Source organism: Lissotriton vulgaris, chromosome 2_1 (assembly GCF_964263255.1).
Source record: "Lissotriton vulgaris chromosome 2_1, aLisVul1.2, whole genome shotgun sequence".
NCBI classification, from domain to species: domain Eukaryota; kingdom Metazoa; phylum Chordata; class Amphibia; order Caudata; family Salamandridae; genus Lissotriton; species Lissotriton vulgaris.
Window position 1 is genome coordinate 389,770,014 of NC_141687.1, and position 22,160 is coordinate 389,792,173.

At 48.3% G+C, this 22,160-nt stretch overlaps 1 protein-coding gene across 3 annotated transcripts in view; it reads left to right on the forward strand.

The window, feature by feature from the left end:
* The window catches only part of LOC147730424 (queuosine 5'-phosphate N-glycosylase/hydrolase-like), a 200,336-nt gene extending 192,139 nt beyond the window's left edge, over positions 1-8,197 (forward strand). For all 3 annotated transcript variants that reach the window (XM_086955233.1, XM_086955231.1, XM_086955232.1), the window contains one exon: positions 7,517-8,197. In XM_086955233.1, the coding sequence (XP_086811359.1) occupies positions 7,517-7,749 (233 nt within the window). In that variant the 3' untranslated portion in view covers positions 7,750-8,197. The remainder of the gene's footprint in view (positions 1-7,516) is intronic.
* The last annotated feature ends 13,963 nt before the right edge of the window (positions 8,198-22,160 follow it).

The following is a 22,160-nucleotide window of genomic DNA, read 5'->3' on the forward strand; positions in this document are numbered from 1 at the left end:
CTACCCCCCCCCCCCCCCCCCCCCCCCGAACGCGGGGCCATACCAACTGCATCCCTGTACCTACTATCAATCAGCCTGTTCTCTGCTTCCCAATCTGGAGTGGTGACGACACGAAGCGGCACGAGGCCTGATCTACCTGCGGCCATTGCGTGGGACGTCGGTCCGCAATACATCCGCTTCCCGCGAACTACGCCTTGCGCATTCAGTGTGTCTGGCAGCCCGAACCCCCATTCAGCTGGTGCTGGCTACAACGGACGCTCTTCAACCCACACCCTGCCTTCCCGTCCAGTCTGCAACAGTCCCCCCCCACTCCCCCCCTTCAGCCTGAACCCTCCTAAGCACTGGCGGCCTCTTCTTCCATTGCATCGCGGACGCCTAGGCGGGACATGGGCCGCAAAGATGCTAGACAGTCTAAAATCCCCTTCGAATCCAAGAAAACTTCCAAAACGCCGCCGGAGACGGAGGGCAGTCCAACCGCCCTGGCCCCTCAGGAGGACGACTGGAAAACTCTCTTGCTAGGTATGAAGCAGAGCCTGTCAACAATAGACTCTAAAATTGATACCATAAATACACGTATGGACAGCGTGGTGGCTAAGCTGGAGCAACATGACACTTGCATCAAGGAGACGGAAGACAGGATTTCGGTACTGGAAGACGGGGCTACCTCGACTGGCAGACAGGTCACTCAAATGGACAGGCTGCTTAAAATAATTGCGGACAAAAACGATGATTTGGAAGCAAGATCCCGCTGCAATAACGTCCGTATCTTAGGCCTTGCGGAGTCCACCAACACAGGGAAAATGGAGATCTATGTTGAGAACCTCGTAATGGAACTGTTTGGGAAAGAATCCTTCTCCTCACACCTCATCGTCGAGAGAGCCCACAGGTCTTTGGCTGCTCGCCCTCCTCCCGGAGCCCAACCTCGCCCCATCATTGCGCGATTTCTAAACTACAGGGACCGGGACGCAGTGCTGAGACGATCGAGAGAACTATGGCAACACAACGCTATCCTTTTTTCCTGACTTTACCCCCTCGGTCCAGGAGGCCAGACGTAAATTTGCAGGCGTCAAAAAGAAACTCCAAGCGCAGGAGATCCCGTACGCCATGCTGTACCCGGCAAAATTAAAAATTTCCCTTCAAGGCAAGCATCACTTCTTTCAAAATCCACAGCAGGTGGAAGACTTTATCAAGCAACACAGGAAAGAACAGAACCGTGAAGAGGCGGCACGCCGACGATCCAGGTCACAATCACCTATGTCACATCAGGACTGAAATGGCGTACTGTGATATTGGCCCTCGGGGACAAACAACCCCTGAACATTGATCATGCGGAGACTGATACCTACGTATCCTGGTGAGATGCTTGTTCTGAATTGAATCTCACTGGTCTATAGTGTAACTGAGTGCTCGGTCACCCACCTCCATCCCACAGTAGACGTCCGGGGCAAGCCTGATGTCTGTGGGTGCAAGTAGGGAGGTGGTTGGCAGGTTTGGTGCCCCTAGTTTCTGACCCCCAATGGGCGAACCCCTACACACCCCATCCCTCCTTAGTGCAGGGGCATATGTAGCTTTTTTTCTGGTTTTGGTTCTGTTTTGGTTCTGGGAAGGTGGGAGGGGACTATATACCCGGCCAATTGGGGTTGCCGGTGTTGGTGGGAAGACACTCCGATCTAATGCTGATATTACTGTAATGTTGGTAACGCAAGTTCTGGGTGGGTCCTGTGGGGGGTGGAACCTTTGCCTATATGATATTGACTGCGCTTTGGTCCATGGTGCTGACATTACTTGCTGTAAGATTCTTTATATGTTTGAATGGGTGACGTAACAGGTGCACAACCGGCACAGCAGTTTCAACTGGTCTCATGGAATATTCGGTGGCTGAACAAACCAAGGAAAACGAGACAAATACTGGGATACCTGGACAGGCAGGGCGTATCTATAGCCATGCTGCAAGAAACACACCTACTGCCAGATAGCTCTCGTTTATTTGCGTCTCGATGGGCCTCATGCAAAGTATTCTCCTCTTACTCCAATTATGCCAGAGGGGTGACTATCTTGGTCAGGCGAGGGATGCGGTTTACACCCGCTGGTACAGAGGTGGATTCAAATGGTAGATATTGCATGGTCTGGGGAAAACTCCACTCGCATACTGTCCTCTTCGCCTGCTACTATGGCCCCAATACGGACGACACTTCCACGCTTCTTACAATGTGGGGTAAAATTCAAACATTGGGCATAGGCCATGTCATATTGGGAGGGGACTTTAATACAGCATTGGAACCAGGCCTTGACAGATCCCACCCCCAGGCCTTACACTACTCCCACACCCAACGTACGCTGTCATCTATTGTTGATGAACACCACTACATCGACGCCTGGAGGCACTTACACCCGTCCCGCAAACAGGGCACACACCATTCAGCAGTGCATTCCACATGGGCGCGTATTGATTACGTGTTCTTATCGGCGGGCCTTACTTCTATGTTAGTTAATGCCCTACACCTAGCCAGCACATTCTCAGACCATTCACCTGTCTTAGTATCACTGCGCATACCCATTGATGCCTCCCCATATTTAAGTTGGCGCTTTAACCCCGCACATCTCACGGATTCAGCCTTCAGCGCGGAACTCGAACAGGACATACAAGACTTCTTTGAGCGTAACGTGGGGTCAGTGTCGAATCTCACAACGGTTTGGGAAGCCTTTAAGGTCACGGTACGGAGGTGGTGCATTGCTAAAGGAGGTGGCGTCCTCAAATCACTACGTGATGAATTGCGCAGGCTAGAATCTGAGCTCCGAGACCTAGAACAGAGCAGGCCTCACGACGCTCGAGGACATACTTCTAACGCTCTGCTCAGGGAGAAGCTTAATGAGTATGCTGAGGCAGCTGACAGGGAATGCAAGTTCCTCGGTAAACAGCATTCAGCGCGTATTTACGGCGAGGGTGATAGGCCCGGTAGAGCCCTAGCCTCCGCTGTCAGATCCCCTAGATATAATAACTATGTCTCGACCTTACTGGACGAACATCAAGTTCCGCAGCATGACCTTACAGAACAACTCCGCATTCTTACCAATCATTACTCCACACTATATACCTCCCAATGATCGACACCTATCAACTTGCATCCATCTCTCGATGAAACCGCCATTGCGTAGCTTGGCACTTCCCAGCTGAAATTTTTGCATCATATTCTTGAGGTGGACGAAATAAAAGATGCTGTCATGTCTATGAAGTCAGGCAAAGCACCTGGCTCTGACGGGTTGCCAATTGACTTTTATAAAGCCTATATCCATATACTCGCTCCAATACTGCAGCAAGTTTATTATTCGGCCCTTGAAGAGGGTACTTTGCCGCTCACTATGCGTGAAGCCCTTATAACGTCTCTTTTGAAACCAGGCAAGCCTCCGGAGCATTGCGACTCCTACAGACCTCTCTCATTGCTCAATACTGATGTGAAAATATTAGCGAAGGTGCTTGCGTCACGCCTCAACTTCTTGATGGAGTGTCTGGTCTTGCCTGACCAAGCGGGATTTGTCCCAAATAGGGAGACGTCACATAACCTGCGCACCCTTCAGGCTGTGCTGCAGGACATTAATCCTCGCTGCGAAGCTGCTGCAGTCTTCCTAGACGCCACGAAGGCGTTCGACTCCCTTGAGTGGGATTACCTTCTGGCCCTTCTGGAACGGATGGGGATCCCCTATAGCTTTCTCGATTGGATCCGACTGCTATACTGTAATCCCCGTGCCTCAGTCCTGCTCAATGGCTCTAGGTCAGCACCCTTTGAGATCCACAGGGGTACGCGGCAGGGATGCCCGCTCTCCCCAGTTCTCTTCGCGATAGCCATTGAGCCCTTGGCGGCTAAGCACCTGGAGAGGTGTGGCTCACTGGTTAGAGGCGGCAGACCCGAGTGCAGAGAACGGCCCGGGACCAGGGTTCGATTCCCGACGCGGCAGGGTCTTGGACCAGGATCAGCGGACTGATAATTCTCGCATCGGTGCCTACTCCGACCAGGGAGCACACTCGGCAACTCTGGGCATTAGCTTGCCTCATCTCCACAACGGCCCCACACAAACGCCGGGGATGCCTGGTTTCACCTTGGAGACCCCCAGGAGGGACTATCTCACAGGGAAAGCCAGGACGGGTTCCCCAGCGGTCTATAGCGCTACGAGGCCTCCGGGTAGCAGTGCGCTTTACAAGACACAACAATTTACATCATAATCACCGCTCTCTAATATACCCGGAGCGGCAGCTGCTCGTCGCTCTGTATGCGGATGACATGACCTTATATGTGCATAAACCGCAAGAAAACCTCAACCCTCTGCTGCGTGAAATCACCAAATTCGGGGCCATATCGGGGATACAAATTAACTGGTCGAAGTCTGCTCTATTCCCCTTAACGGATAAGACCTTGCATTTCCCCCTGGACTACCCCCTAATATGGGAGACTGAGGAAATAAAATACTTGGGCATCACAGTGACCGGAAACTGGGAGGCTCTCATTAGAGCTAATTATGGTACTGTCCTGGATAAACTGGCCGACACCATCACTAAGTGGATCCATCTCCCACTTTCAATGGCGGGACGCATCTTCCTGATCAAGATGGTGGTTCTCCCCAAGCTGCTATATCTTTTTACTAACATACCGTACAGCCCTGGTTCATACTTCTTCTGCGCCCTCAATTCCCAATTATCACGGCTCATATGGGGTGTCAAACAGGCCAGGATTGGTCTGAAGACACTCATGCTACCTTATCATCAAGGCGGGTTTGATGTTCCAAACTTTCAACGATATTATGACTGTGCCCAGGGCCACTTCGTGGCGTACTGGCTTCATCCTCCTCCCTTCATGGCCCACCTAGCGGTGGAGGACGGATATATGCGGCCTGTACAACCGTCGGGATATTTATACACTGCAATGCGGGTCACAGACCGGGCCCCAACCACGGTTGACTGCACGGTACAGGCTTGGAAGCGCCTAGCCGATCACATGGAGGTCAGGTTTCTATACTCACCATGTATGCCCCTGGCGCATGACCCCAGATTACGCGTCACCTGTGAGGAGATCGGACGTAAAATGCTCACGAAATTGGCGATTCATACGTGGGGCGATCTGTACCTCCAGGGGCAATTTCCTACATCGGCTCAATTCTTTGGGGATAACACCCCCTCAGTAATGGATATGTTCCTTTATATTCGGCTTCATCAAAATGTTAAGATGGTCACTCCCAGTTTCCCTGATGAGCCTGATACTATGGCGCCCCTACATGCCCTCCTACAGACAGACACCCCGAGACATGTTTTATCCATGCTATATAAGCATGCCAAGGCTGACCCATCGCCCCCACAACTAAAAGCACGACTCGATTGGGACGAGGATCTAGACGCCCCGTTGTCGGACGAACAATGGAAGAAAAGCTGTTCGCACACCAATGCTGTGACGGGCAATGCGCGTCTCAGACTGATTCATTTCAAATTTCTACACCGACTCTACTATACCCCTGCCAAACTGTTCCGCTTCGGACTTCGTGACAATGACAACTGTCTACGATTGCAAGTGCGAGGGTGCAGACTTCTTCCACCTGGCTTGGACGTGCCCTTCTGTGGCGGCATATTGGTGTGAGATATTCAAGGCATTGTCTGACATGATCGGGGTGGTCGTCGCTCCCTGCCCTAAGGTGGCCCTACTGGGCCACTCAGCCCCAGCGATAAAATCGCATAGGAAGTTCTTCGCGCTAGGCCTCCTAATAGCTAAACGCCACGTGGCATGTAGATGGGGACGGGGACGGGCGCCTAAATTCAAGATATGGTTGAACACGATGTCTACTTGGCAGGATCAACTACATAACTATGCTGAACTTTTACCACATAAGTCACGCCCCAAGGACCTATGGGACCCCTCACTGCATATCTCCTTCGTGAGCAGGGCGATGATTCGTCAGAGGCGGGAAGCCACAGAGAAACAAGCTAATGTAACCCATCTCCCTTACTCAGACCTGACCCAGATATCCAGTTAGCCACGTCTAGCGGGCTTCCTCCCCCCTTCTGCATCATCCCACTTATAGACCAGCCTGCATGTTAGGCCCTGAGGCGACTAACTCCCGACACTACACTATCCCCTGAGTATTCTGGAAACTAGACCATATATCTTACCAGCGTAAGCTACCCGGCGGATGGCTAATGAGCTGCTCGTCTGCATCACCAGACTGTTTGCACACTACACTAGACTGTCATCAGCAACACAGCGTCCAAGGACTTTGCACACTGCTAACCTCATAGATAGGATCATTGAATACCCCCGCTCCCCCCCCCTTCCTTCCCGTGTCAGCTAGAAGAGTTCATCTGGTGCTGAGTAACGTTATCCCTTACGAGGGTCAATTTTCGACATAACAGGTACCACTCTATAGCTCTTCACCTCCAGGTCCTATATACCACATACTATGTATGGTGGGTAATCATGGGAGGGAACAGTTTATGTTTGGTTTTTGTAGTTTGTAAAAAATGATAAAAGAAACCTCAAGTATATACTGCTTGCATATATCGTGTTACCCTACTGTCATCATAATGCACCCTTCAGCAGATTATACCACCTTTACATCGCGGCCGGCCCAGCAGGGTTGTAGGCGACATGCTGTGTTAAGTCACCATTTCCTTGCTTTTTTGGAGGTTAACACTTGCATGTTTCTTTCATTGATAGCTGCCGGCCTGCAGCCGCAGGTTGTAGGCGCTAAGCTGTGTACTCTTTATTTTGTCACTAATAAAGGTTTCAACAAAAAAAAAAAAGGACCTGTTTCAGCTCCTGGTGTTCCTTACTTTATTACTCTAGTAGTGACTAATACACTAGTCTATTTATTTATTTAAGTGTTTTTTTAGAGCGCGAACTTGACCTGTTAGGGTATCAGAGAGCTTTACAGGAACAAAACAGTATACAATAGGTTTGAATTTCACAAAAGTACACAATAGTATAGGAAGGGGCAGGGTGCTGGGTACATAAGGGATAGAGGGTACGTATGTACATTTTACATATTACTCGTGGCAATAGTCTCAAAAGTGTACAATAGAGTAGGAGGTGGCGAGGTACTGTGTACATAAGGGATAGAGGATACGTTTGTATATTTTGCATTATAAATTTACTCGTAGTGATCGTCTCAGATGTATGTGGGGGGTTGAGGCGAAAATTAAGCGAGGAATTTGCCCATAAGGAAGGTTTACACAAAATGGGTATAAAGTAAGGAGGGTGGAACCCTGGCACCCATATGGGCAATTTGCCTCTGTGTTCATGACAGTGTTTTTTCCAACGCTGAGGCAAGGGGTCACAAAGGTAGTAGTAACAGGGGTTGCAGGAAGCAAGTGAGGGATGATAGCTAATGAAGTCCATGGTGTAATAATGTGTTGCATAATTTTACTCTACCTCTTTGCATACACTGGTGTGACATTACTTAAACAAGAATTATCTGATTGGCATCACAGAGTGGCACTTGTGTATTTACGAGAATGCTCACTTCCTGTCCCCTGCAGGCGTGATGTTCCAGTATGGTGACCGGCAAGAGATGGAGATCAGAGGCTGCTCTATTTGGTGCGTTGAACTGATCTGCGACCATGTCCGGGAGCTTTTTAAGCAGAAGGGACAGACGATGAGTGAGGAGATCAATGCTATCCACCTTGACCACTACCTCTGGGACTACGCCCGAGATCACCGCGAAGATATGAAAGATGTTCCCTTTCACCACGCGCGCTGCATATACTACTAGCTTGCAGTGGTCACAAGGTGTGGTCTACAAATGCAATCATGTAAGGATCAGACCTGCATTCAATACATACTACTTTAGGCACTGAAAGGGAATCACTCAATGAATATACTGCCCTTAGCCTGTTGCTGATTGACATATGATTCCACATAAGCTGTCTGTAGCTTGAAGGCAAAAACATGATGTAATGCTTGCTAATTTAGCAATTACTAATGCACTTAAAGCTAGTGAACATGTAATCTTTTTCTAGGTTCTCTAGTAAGAACCTGTCTGGCCCGTGATACCTTGTGAGTATTTTGAAAGGTATGTCTAGAGGAATTAGTGGAACTGTTCCAAGATGCAGCGCTTTGCCTATTAGCAGAAGGAACTCTGATTGTAAGTACAGAGGAATAATAGCATTGACACAGCACACAATCTAAACTTTTCTAATAAATCTAAGAATTTTTCAACATGATTGGCGTTTTATTTAACAACTCCAGCCAGTATCTGAATGAAATAGAAATATTGCATTCTGGTAACTAATCGCACGCAAAAGGAAATAAATTGCAACAATAGTGTAAAAGTAAGGGACTTGGCTTCGGGGGAAGAGGGAGGAGACTTTGTTGTGTGACACCCCACAAATAAATACATTCCTGGCTTGCTAATTGGGTCTGGGGGACCAGAGAGTTGGATGTGCTATGTCTGTGTTTAAACGTGTTATGTTTTTGTATCAGGAATTTAAATGACCAGTTCGCCAAAAAAATAAAAGTAGTCCTTTAATGGATGCAAATGTACTACTTTTTCGAATTTTTTTTTTGTTTAAATTTAAACTTTATTGTTTAGTTAATTATAACCATAACAATTTGATGTATGTCACACAACAGGTATACAAATTTATAAAAATATCATTAAAAATGAGTGAAAAAAAGGCTTATGATAAAAACGGAAGGTAAAACTCATAATTTTCCTACTGTTATTTACATCACTATAAGGATCATTGAGGCAGAAAAAACTCAGATCATTAACAATTTAAAATCTTCATGTTGCTTTATGCGTTTCTCAAATGCCTGCAGGAACTTCACCAGCTTACAAGGTATTCGAGGAGCGGTTATGTCCAGGCTGCCAATAGTTGTAGATCTGCATGTTCGTAGTCTCCTGATCCGAAAACTTTCCTTTAATAAGTATGACCGTTCCTTGGACAGCATCTTACAATGACAGATTATGTGTATTATATCTTCTTTATAGCTACCACACAGTCGACATGTAACAGCAGCATGCTGTTTCCAGGCAGGATCATCGGCTAGTGTCGGAAATGTTTCGAATTCACAAACATTGACTGATGTAGGCTTGTTAAACTATGCCAGTTTCAGGTTTCCAGGCATTCTACTGGAAACCAAACACCCGAAAGGTAATGGGACGAATGCTTGCAAACAGTCTAACCACGAGGAATCCCTCGGGGTAGCATTCCAAACCATTGTTTCTTGCCTTTTGTGTCAATCTAGACAGAGGGTCTGATTTAGGGTTTGGCAGTTAGACTGTTGGGGGACTTTATGTCTGCCACCCTGCTTTGACTGCGCCGACCCAATTTAGAAATGTCTGTTGGCCTTTATGCATGTTGGACCCGGCCTCGTGGCGTGGTCCCACTCCTCCCGCATGGCGGGCCCTGGACGACATCGACCCCCGGCTCTCCCCCTCCCGAACCTGGCGACCCCTACTCGCCCCACGCTGCTGGTCCGACCCCTATCCCGGGCCACCCTCTCAGGCCCCGACTCCATCTTGGGCCTTCCACGTCCGGGCCCCGTGGCCTCGGCCCAACCTCGGCCGCGGCCCCAGCGAGGCCCCGACATCGAGGCACCAAGATCCAACCAGGTGGTAAAACGGCCCCTTGACGGATCAAGGAGGAGGAGAGTTTCGATGGCCCTCCAGCCGTCCCCGGACGCCTAGTTTCGATCGCCCTCCGGCCTCCCTGGGCGCTGGCTCCACCCCCCTGCTGGGTGTCTGGACACTCTCATCCCGGCCCCTCTGACCCCCAAGTGCGAGGGTCCGGACATCAAAGGACTCCAGACCTATATCTGGGGCAGCTCTGAAATGGGTCGGGAGTTGTATCCTGGAGTCGAGAGCCCTGCAGGTTGAACCGCGGCTGACCCTGAGACGAACTCACTACGGAACCCTGAACCATATTCGGAGCCCTGCTGGCGCTGCCGCGGCCCGACCTCGCTGAACCATCTTCGGAGCCCTGCTGGCGCTGCCGCGGCCCGACCACGCTGAACCATCTTCGGAGCCCTGCTGGCGCTGCCGCGGCCCGACCTCGCTGAACCATCTTTGGAGCCTTGCTGGCACTGCCGCTGCCCGACCTCGCTGAACCATCTTCGGAGCCCTGCTGGCGCTGCCGCGGCCCGACCCCGAGGAACCCCCCAGCTCGAGGATTGAGAGCTGAGCGCAGGGTATCCCTGTACCAGGCTGGTACCAAGACTGTCCCGCTACCCCCTTCCCACAATTACCGAGACCTTAAGGATCCCTCGATCCATTTGTATATATATCGCTGAGATAACCTGCCTTGATTGCTTATAAAGACGTTAAGAATATATCCTTGTGTGGTGTCCATTTGTAGTGGTGTGATTGCTCGCCTGTACGATTCTAGGAGAGGAACCTTGCCAGGAGGCCTCTTGACGGCGCTCGGCCAACTCCAGAAGGAGAGGTGGGTCTCGGGGTGGTCGGCCAGACAACCGCTGCCTCCCCCATAGGACCGCCTTTCTAACAATGCATAATAATAATAATAATAATACTGATACTTGTAGAGCGCGAACAGCTACCTTACCTGGAGGTGTCCCGGCGCTATGTGAGCAGCTAGCTGAAACAAGTAGCAAAGAGAAGAAAAGAAAGGCTAGATTTACTGATTAAAGAGCCAAGTCTTTAATTGCTTTCTAAACCCAGATTCTGAAGTTGCAGACTGGATGGAGGGCGGTAGGGCGTTCCACAATTTCACCGTACCAGCAGAAAAGGTCCTGCCTCCAAGTCGGGCCTTTCTGACTCGCGGGGCATGGAGTTGAAGTAAGGAATTTGAGCGCAGGAGCCTCGCCTGATGGTAGCGGGGGAGTCTCAATTTTAAATAGTTAGGGCAGGTGGCCTGTAGTGACCTGAAAGCCAGGGTCAAAGCTTCAAATTTGATTCTGCTTACCACTGGGAGCCAGTGCAGATCGCGCAGATGCGGAGAGACACTCTGTCTAAAAGGGATATGCTTTATCAGTCTCGTAGCTGCATTCGGCACGGTCTGCAATCGTTGAAACAAATATTTTGGTAGGCCAAGGTACAGGCCGTTCGCGTAATCCAGCCTTGAAGTAACAGTCGCATGGACTACCGTTTTACGGCAATCTTCAGGTAATAGCGAATGAAACTTGCGGAGATTTCTGAGTTTATGTGGACACCCTGCTGTGACTTGCTGAATGTGGGAAGAGAAGGAGAGGCTGTCATCCCATCTCACCCCCAAATGTTTAGCATTAGTGCTGGGGAGCGGCGGGGGCCCATTTCAGCTGGCCACCACAGGTCCGCTGGGGGTCGCATGTCTTTGCCAAAAAAGACCACCTCAGTCTTACCTGCGTTCAGTTTTAATTTGTTGGTATTCATCCAACTAGCTACATCACGAAGACAGCCCTTAAATTTGCTGAATGCTGCCACCAACACTTCTGAATAGGGAAGACATAACTGTGTTTCGTCTGCATATGAAATTGCCATGACTCACCATTTGGCAATCAAGGTGAAGAGTGGGGCTAAGTAAACATTGAAAAGTAGAGGGCTAAGTGCCGACCCCTTGGGGACCCCACACCAGAGGCGCTTCGGTGTAGAGGAGAAGGAACCCAAACCCACTTTCTGGGAACGGTCGGTTAAATAGGAATGAAGCCAACCCAGTGCTTTATCCTTTAGACCGATATTCTCCAACCGTTGCAAGAGTCTGTCATGGTCTACAGTATCGAACGCGGCAGATAGATCCAGGAGCACCAGCATTGCCCATGCCCCTGAATCTAAAGATCACCTAATCGACTCAGCCACCTCGATGAGGGCGGTCTCGGTGCTGAAACCTGATCTAAAACCAGATTGAGTTTCATGCAAAATCCTGCTTTCCTCTACAAAGCTATTCAGTTGGTGTTGTATCAGTTTTTTAAGCATTTTCCCTGTGGCTGCTAGTAGGGAGATAGGGCGGAGATTGCTAAGATCCTCAGGGGCACCATTAGGTTTTATTTTTTCAGGGGGAGAAGTGTGGCGTATTTCCAACACTCGGGAAACACTCCTGACGCAATGGACGTGTTCCAAATGTGTAGGAGTGTTATTACAATTGATCCTGACATCATATTCCATAGCTTGGAAGGGCAGGGATCATCCGGAGCCCCTGATTTACATTTTTTTATTTCCTCCAGTGCCTCAGAAAAAGAGATAGAGTGGAATTGAACTAGGGTCGGGGCGGGTGTGCTGTCATCAGCCGAGTCCGCCATTACTTTGGGGCCGGGATTAGTGAAGGAATCATAAACTTTCAAAATTTTATTGTCGAAGAAGTCCGAGATGTCTTCGCAGAGTCTCTCTAACGGAGTGACTTCTGTCTCAATGAGTCTCGGCTTAAAAAAGGATTAGACAATCTTAAAGACTTCTTTGCTAGATTGCTCAGCTTGCTGGATGGAAGTAGCAATGAAGAGTTTTTTGGCCTTTTTTTATAGATTTATGAATTTCACGGAGGGCTTTCTTCTACCAAATCTTAGCTGATTCACATTAATTTACCCGCCATACGCGCTTCAGTCTCTTGCAGCTACTCTTTTCTGCCATCAACTCTGTTGAGAACCAGAGGGCGGAAGGTGATTCTCTGCGTGACATGGAGAGTTTAGCTGGAGCGATGGCCTCCACCGTCTTACCTATCCATAGATTCATCGCCACCGCGTCTGTATTGGCGTCTGTGGTCAGAGCTGGGGGATTAATTTCCAGGGCAGGGCCTAGGGTGTCTGCTGATAAGTTCTTCCATTGCCTGTGCACAAAGGAGCGTCTCCATACAAAGGTGCATCTCCATACATTGACAGGAACTGCTGTCCTGGTGGTACCTGTCAGTGTAGAACATGTTTGATAGAAGACTCCATCAAGCATGACAACTGGCTATCAAACATTTTTATGTTTTCGTTAATCTTTCAAAGCAAACTACCAAAGCTGTAGTTTGTTTTTGATAAGAAAAATAATAAAACTAATGGCCACACACCATGGGCGTTTTCCACCATAGTGTGTGGGTATTTAGTTTTTTAGGTCTCGTAGTGAAAACACAGCGCGTCAGCGCTGTGTCTCGCTAGAGATCTATTGTTAGCGACTGTGCTTCCCAGGAGACAGTCCCGGCCGCGTGCATCGCCTTGGAGCGGATTTGAAACTGGAACGCGCGCTGTGGCCAGGCGCTGTCTCCTGGGAAGCGCAAGCACCACACACGCATGCGCATACACACACACAAGCGCCCATGCACGCACATGCATACATACATACAGAGTCACCCCCCCTGACACATACACACACGCGCGCGCGCACACACACACACACAAGTGCACCGAGGCCCCCCCTCCCCCGCCGTCACCGTCGCACACATACATACACACACACACGAGCATACACGCGCACACACACACACACGTGCACCAAGCCCCCCCAGCCTTTTGGAACTTACCTGGCCAATGTCGGGGACTCTTCTCTCAGCACGCGGCGCCCAACCTCCTGCTAGCGCGGCCCCGGGGCTCCACACCGCTCACAGGAGCCCCGGGCCGCGAGACGCATTGACTCCGCCTGCCTCCTCTTCCGGTCTGGACGTGGCCCCGCCCCCGTCACAGGCGACCGTGCCTGACTTCCGGGGCGGCCGGAATAGGACGATTTCATTGAAGCGCGAGCCTCTCCAATTTGGAATTGTACCTGCATTGCGCACAATATTAAGCTGCAGAGACCCCAAAAATAGAACATCAGAGATAAAAATAGAAAGGAGCAGAGCTACGTCAGGTACATAGAATCCACAGCAGGAGATGCAGTAGTAAGTCATCAGTACATTTTAACAAGTCGTCGCTACATGTCCTTGTATGGAATCCTCCTCAATCCCTCCCGTCTCTGTTAAAAGGTTCCCTGGGGTAATTGGAGATGTACATCTTCAGTCTGTCTCCTCGGGATGGAGCAACAGGTAAGAGTGAAGGGGCTACCATATATTTTTGGGCCTGGAGGAGAGTGGTAGCAATGTTGCATAAGTATCGTTAATCATTTTGCAATAAATTAAATCTCTCACCCAGGCCTTAATCGCTGGGGCCATCCATGGGGCTGCCCCAGTGCCTGGAGCCCTTGCCTTTTTGCGGGAAGAAGGGCAATAGCAGCGAATGGTCCTATTCCAGCACCCAGAGTCTGGACATATCCCAGCAGTGCCAGCAATGGGAAGGAGTCTATTCAGAGTCAGTCATCAATGTTAGACGTCCGAAAACGTCCCCCTCAGAATGCCCTGAATGGCGGGCAGTCCCACGCTAAGGGTATAAAATCGGCGTTTTCAGTTGCGCATATAGGGCAGCGGTGAGGTCTAGAGGAGTGCATCTGGGCAAGGACTTTTGGTATAATGTAGGCTCTATGCAGATATTTGAAATGGAGAAGTTTATGACTTTATGCCAGAGTTTCTGAACTAAGTGATAAAGACTGGAAACCAGATGGGTGTTGCTGGCAGATGTAATGACAAGAGAGAGTGGGGGGGGGGGGGGGGAGAATCCCTCGGCTGAGTAGTCTAGGAGCGTAATGCAGCTAGGTTGGAAACCCGTATTCTGTGCAACAGAAATCTGTCCATCGGGAAGACATTGTGCCCCCCTGCAAGATCCGATACAGATCGCAGTGCGGCATCACAAAATAGATCCCTTATGGTGTGTAGTCCACATCGGGATAGTGTCTGTTTAGTCACTGTTTATCAATGGATTGTCAAGTAACGGCAGGTGAAGAGAGTAAAGGCATTCATCAATTTGGAATTGTACCTGCATTGCGTAGAAACCTGAAATCCAAGGTTACATATTTTTTTTCTAAAACATAAAAACATCTACATGCAATGTGGATAAGCATTGAATTACTCGCTAATCTCGAATGTCTTACAGGAGAGATTGAATGTGTAGAGTGTGTAGCGAAGATTGCATTAATAGTGTTTTAAGCCACTCTGTTTTCGACGCATTTAATGTTTTATCATGTTTCGCTTCTATTATGATTTTAAATAATTGTCAATAATGATCCCCAATATGATAGAAAGACGGTTAGACGCTGCAATAAGTATTTTTTGCTTCACAACCTTTGCTAGGGCTCACAGGCCAGGACAAAGCACGTTTAATCTTTCAGCTCTATTATAGAACCATCACTGCGCTTAGGCAACCGGCAAGGGCAACGATGGAGGCCTTTAAGAATCCCATCACCCCACGCCGTTTTCTTAAACGTCAACAGGGGAAAGGAACTGAACGAGGGACTGAGAATAGTCACGTGAAAGGGCTCTGGAGTTAACGAGACGCAAAGAGATATGTATGCAGCTTTAACATTCCTCTTCAGCCTCGTAGCGTGTTCTCTGTCAGCAAGGAGGTAACAGGAGCAGAATCAATCCCAGCCTTACCCCACCGCGAGTTAACGTCCACGGAATGGGGAATAACCCAGCAGACCCAGAATTACCGACCTTTTCCTAAAAGTGCCCCTCCATACTGTTGGTGGGGGGGTTTACTGGTGTCATTGGCATCTGTTTTCAGCAGGTGATGGGTGCCAGCGGATGGCTGGTGTTGTTCCGGGCTCTACAGCCATGCCAGGGTCGGGGAGTTTTGTCCATATCCCTAGGCCCGAGGAACTGGGTCCTTATGCCTTTGCTCACAGTCACTCTCCAGCCACGGGTTACAGACCACTGAACTGCTCTTTGTGAAACGGAGTTCAATGTTTCTGGACAAGGTAATTTGGGGGTCTGAAGCACCAGACCATTTGTTGTCCAGAGCAGTATCACCCCCCTCCACCAACTTCCCTGTATGCCCCACTAGACAATTCAAAATAAGGCCCTCATTATGGAAACATGCATTTTATAGAAGTTTCTACTATTGGAAAGTTTACCTTTTAATAGTTTCTGTCCTACTAGTACTGCCATTCAAACTGCTCCAGCTATTTCCACATTTTCGCTCAAAGAATTGCGTTCACATCCTCTTCATGGAATTCCCGCTTGGAGGGAAACCTTACATGAATGTCATGTTATTCCTATTTGTACAGTTCAAACTAGCTTATTTATAGCTTCGTGATGCATTCGTTATGAGGTAGGCCATCAAGAATCTGCAAACTTCATAGGGTATCAATCATTTATGTCTACTGTTTGTTGGGGTTTGGCTGAATGAGGTTAAGAGACAGCAGGGCTTTAAGTGGGATGAAAAAACTGGGGGGTCTCTCCAAGGGGTGTGGCCAGTGTAATTAGGGACGTGGCTTTACACATCTTACGCTAAAAATCTGTGTTTAGCATAGTGTGCAGCCCGACTTGCATTTTGCTGTTTCTGTCATTGCATCCAGATATGTGATACAAGTAACATCATACCTACAAGTAAGGACTATTGGCTTTGTCAATGGTTATTAGTTGCATCCGCCACATCACTCAGGGGCGCCCACATCACTCTGGGGGCACCACCACATCACTCTGGGGACACCACCACATCACTCGGGGACACCACCACATCACTCGGGGACACCACCACATCACTCGGGGACACCACCACATCACTCGGGGACACCACCACTTCACTTGGGGACATCACCACTTCATTCGGGGACACCACCACACCACTCTGGGTCACCACCACATCACTCAGGGGCACCACTCGTCACTCGGGGACACCACCACATCACTCGGGGGCATCACTCGGGGACACCACCACATCACTTGGGACACCACCACATCACTCGGGGACACGACCCACTTCACCCTTCCACCAACTCAATTACAATAACTTTTATTTAAGTATTAAAAAAACGAAAAGCCATTGTTATTTGTAATATCAATACATCTAAGTCATGTAAATACAACTCATATTGCATTACAAATGCTGTAGGTGTCACATTTGCAAATGTTATAGCTATTGGCATTGTCATACACAATGCCAATAACTCAAACTTTAATGCTGCGAGACCTATTGCATTGCAAATGCTTGTCTTTTTACAGTCCCTCACTATCAGGTTATACCTGGTGGTAATGTACAGTTAAACAAAAACGAGTATTGGCAAAGCTAATATGCCTGAGTTCCTTTAGGTAAATGTATTCTTTGCTTCTATGACGTGTTGATGTACAAATATGACACGCATGCAGCCAGAACGATCTACAGAAATAAATACTGTTTACGGAAACAGGTCGATCACTGTAGTTGCACGCGTGGCCGCCTCATCATAAATTAAAAGGTGCGCAGCCACGTCTGCACGGTGTTCACCCTTAGGGTGGAGCATACTATGGTGAGGCTGGTCATTCTCATTCGCATGCCACTTTGCGCAATTTAAAGTGTGCGTGAGGTGAGGCGGCTGAGAGTGACCTGCGGCTTAGGACGGACTGGTGAGGCCTTAATTGAATTATTGCCAATGATCACATTGCCCGGTCTTCTGCTGCCCGCTCTCGCCTGCCATAAAAGCTGCAGGCCAGGCCTCGGGTGATTCAGTTTGTAGTTTACAAATTCTCAAGTTTGAAAAGTTGATTGTCTCACAAGGCATAATTTTCAACCTCCATATCTTCAATGGAACCCATTTTCTCCACCCCCATCAGCATGGGTTGGGACAATTGACCGCCATAGCCCCGCCCATGCAGTGTTTATCAGATTAATCTTTTATGAATTAAATAATTACTGGTATTTTCAAAAGTCAACCCTGGAGATTAACATTTTTATTTACAAAAACCGACCTCATAACACAGCAACATTCTGAAGTTCGTACAGAAGCTAATGCTCCACCAATCGCTACACTGTCTTGAGGTCCAGTCTACCTCCACTCCACTCATTCCTTCCTGGATCCACCTCTAGGCATGGCACATACAGCACACGCTTTTGTGATAACACCTTGCCAATAGTTTATTGGGACAGTTTCAAAGTTAGCCCCTCCGCCTTTTTGCAGCCTCTAGCATAATATACCTGCAGCTAGCATTTTAATATTCAATGATTAGTCAATTTGATCAAAAGTGATGTATTTTTGTATTCATTAAAAATCGTTAGACATATAGTAAAAGCTTACAAGTTTAATTGAATTACTTCTTTTAATTCGTTAATTATTCATTTTAAAATCTTTACATTTTATGTTGAATTTGATATACGTTTTCCTTGGGAGTGGATGTCTGTACTAGTGAGTGGCCATGTGTGGTGCTATACTCACTCCAAGACTGGGCTGGAATGCATTTACTAGTGATTTGTGACCTTTTGAGTTATAGTAACTTTAGAAGTGTAGTTTCTGAAAAGCAATGGGTGTGTTTGTGTTAGCAGACCCCACGCTTAGCAATGGGTGTGTTTGTTAGCAGACCCCACCCTTAACCCATCCTTACACCATAAACTTCTCTTTACTGCTCCTTGAACCCCTCCCATTCAGTAGTAACTTTTTTCTCATTTCCCAGCAGCTTTCCATTGTCCCTCTGATATTCACAGCTACATTGTAGGTTTATGTGTGTGGAGACCTCCGACACTTTTACAGAAATCTTGATATAGAAAAGACAGCAGATATGGAGAGCTCTGCTTGTAAGTTTGTGAATAGCATTTGATAGTACATGGGAAGTTCTACCCAGTACTACCTTATGTACTACAAAATGCAGTTTGTGAATAGACTCCCTTTTGATCTGTTTCAAAATCTTAACCACACCCCATGCTAAATAACTACAACAAACAGTGTGTTGTTTTATGGTCACTTATACAGGGGCCAAAACGGCCCCTCCTCTGTAGCCTGTAAAGAGGTCCAACCAGCTGTGCACAGCCTCCACTGAGGCATGGACATGGATTCGGCCAGCTCTGCTCACAGCCTCATCTAAGGTCTTAACAGGCCTTGAGAGCTGTACATAGTGTCCTCCGAGGCAGGTAAAAGGATCCTGCCAGCTGTACCTAGTGTCCTCTGAGGGCTGCAAATGGATCCTGAAAGCTGTGTACACCGACTGTTCAGAGGTCATAGTGGGTCCTGCCAGCTAGCTGTGCACAGTCTCGTCTGGAGCATGTAAATGGATCCTGCTAGCTGTAGTCAGCCTCTTCTGAGACCAGTAAATGGATGCTGTCGGCTGTGTGCACAGCCTCCTCTGAGTTCCTAATGGGCGCTACCAGCTGCATACGCAGCTTCCTTTCAGGCCTTACATGAATGCTGCCAGATGTATGCACAGCCTCCTCTAAGGGAGTAATTGGATACTGCCGGGTGTTTAAGCAGCCTCATTTGAGGCTTGTAATTTGATTCTGCCAGATGTGTGCACAGCCTCCTCGGAGGCTGTAAATGGAGCATTGCAGTTTTTTGCTCAACCTGCTTCGAGGCCTGTAAATGGATGCAGTCGGATGTGAGCACAGCCTTCTCTGAGGCGGTAAATGGAGCCTGACAGTTGTTTACTCAGTGTGCTTTGAGGCCTGTAAATGGATGCTGTGATATAGGTGCAGAGCCTCTGACTGAGTAGGAAGACGTGCACGGCCATCTTTGTTAGTTTGGGCTCAATTCCAGCAATCACTTGGGTCTTGTGTTGTGGGGGAGCCCTTTTGTGCCTGACCCCTGACGCAAGCAGGGACCAGTAGAGGGCAAGCACCCAGGGTATGGTGGGGGAGTCTCAGCTTTGCATGGCACTCTGAGGATATGTTTAGAGTGGGCCATGGACACTTACACTCTGGGGATGACCCCTGCGCTCTGCTTCTAGTTGGCCACTCTGCCAGCATGTGTCTGGCCAGTTGGAAAGCCCCTTTGTGCAATTTTAGTACAGAGATCCACTCGGAGTTGCATATGTGCACAATCATTTCTGATCTGCAGCTGGCACTTCTAGTCCAGTACTGGGGCTCCTCACTCACTGGTGCATCTCCACCCAAAATGCTGTAGCATCACCTCGGGTTGGTTCAGTGCAGAGCCCATCTTACAGCTTTGCCAATCTCCCGAAATCCTGACAAGACATTCACTTCTGTTACAGTGCAACACCGTGCGCTTCTAATTAATTAATTAATTAATTAATTATGGGTTTGTAATGCGCTAGAATCGACTCCCGAAGGAGTATCTCTGCGCAGTAGACCGCTGGGGATCCCGTCCTGGCTTTCCCTGTGAGATGGTCCCTACTGGGTATCTCCAAGGTGAAACCAGGCATCCCCGGCGTATGTGGGGGGCCGTTGTGGAGATGAGGCAAGCTAATGCCCAGAGTTGCCGAGTGTGATCCCTGGTTAGAGTAGGCACCGAGGTGAGAATTATCGAGTCCGGTGACCCTGGTCCACGACCCTGCCGCGTCGGGAATTGAACCCTGGTCCCGGGCCGTCCTCTGCTCTCGGGTCTGCCGCCTCTAACCAGTGAGCCACACCACTCCACTGTACCTCAATCTCGACCTGTACCATCATCAATTCCAATAATGTCTTTAAAAGGCAAGGTTTGGAAAGTTAAGGCAATTATTTTTGATAAAGTAAAGAACAAACGATCATATGCTAAAAAGTTGTTTAGAGGTCGCAAACAGCCAAATTCGCAGAATATGGCCATTTGCAACTGCAACAAAGCATTTTCATATCTACTAAAATCAAATTGCTATTAATTAACTTGCAGTGGTATGTATTAATGTTTTGCGACAGAATTATGGTTACAAAACTACATTTTTTGCTGACACTTCGAAGAAGGTGGTAACAATTCATAAGTAGGAAGGGGGCCGCGTGGCACCCCTTGGACCCCTTCCCATTTAAAAATGTTTACCAAAGTATTTTTTTTAGAACAGAACAGGAAGTGGTACCACGTACCCCTGCTTACTCTTAAGCAAGCATTGGCAAATCCAATAGGTCTCTGCAATGCAATAGATATTGGGTTTGCCAACATGTTTTAGCCATGTTGTACACTAGCTTGGCAACTGTTCAGCATGGCTAAAAGATAGTTAGTGGCGTAAAGGAGACTGGCGTGGCGGGAGTGTCGTAAAGCACAGTGTCGAGTAGTAGAGTGGGCTGTTATGGAGTGGCGTCGAGTCATGGAGTGCCGTAGAGTAGAGTTGAGTGGAGCGTCATGGAGTTGAATAGGGTGAAGTGTCATAGTGTTGTGGAGTGTCATGGTGGTAGTAGAGTGTTGTAGATTTGAAGGGTGTAGAGTGTATTAGAGTCATATAGTTGAGTATTGTAGAGTGAAGCAGAGTGGCATAGAGTGGAGTGGCATAGAGTGTGGAGTGGTGTAGAGCAGAGTGCAGTGGCATAGAGTGTGTGCATAGAGTGGGTTGCGTCTAGTGGAGTACAGTGTTATAGAGTGGTGTAGAGCAGACAGATTGTTGTACAGTAGATTGGCATATAGAGGAGTAGGGAAGTAGAATGGAATGGCATAAAGTGGAGTAGCACAGAGTGTCACAGGGGAGTGGCATAGAGTTGAGCAGTGGAGTATACTGGAGTGTACTATAGAACATAGCGGAGTGAAATGGCATGAAGTGGCGTAGAAGGCGTAGCATAGAGTGTCGTAGAGTGGCATAGAGGGGATTAGAGCATCATAGAGTGAAGTGGAGTAGAGTGGCCTAGAATGAAGTGGCATAAAGTACAGTGGTGAAGAGTAGACTGACATAGAGTGCAGTGGCTTAGAGTGTATTGGTTTTGATTAATTGGCATACAGTGCATTGGCGTAGAGCAGAGTAGTGCAGAATAGAGTAGAGTGAAGTGTGCAGAGTAGACTGCAGTGCGTAGAGTGCAATGGTGTAGAGTGGAATGGCGCAGGTAGTGTCATAGAATGACATTGAGTGCAGAAGAGCATCAAAGAGTGGAGTGTTGCCAAGTGGAGTAGAGTGAAGTGGCATTAAGTACAGTGGTGCAGAGTAGATTGGCATAGAGTGGATTGGTTTTGAGTAAACTGGTATACACTGCATTGACGCAGAGTAGACTGCAGTGGAGTAGATTGCAGTGGCATAGAGTTCAGGGCATCAGCGCAGTAGTTGTAGTGGGTAGCTGCAGCATGGTTGCACCGGTTGCCTCATATCAGTCCTGCAGTTAGGCGGGCTGCCTCATAAATTAATGATGCGCTTCTGCGCCTCTTAATAGTGAAGATGGGTTGGCCCTCTCTCCTGTTTACCACCCTATCATCATTATCTTTGTTGTAGCACATTCTGATGACCAAGTAAGAGAGCTACAATACTATAGGAGCAGCAATAACATGTTACGTTACGGTATTTATGTTTATTTACTGCATTCTATGGAAAATATGGCCCATGGCCCAAATGCATTGCCTGTGCTTAGTTAGATATTAGCAAAATGTTCTATTTAATGTGT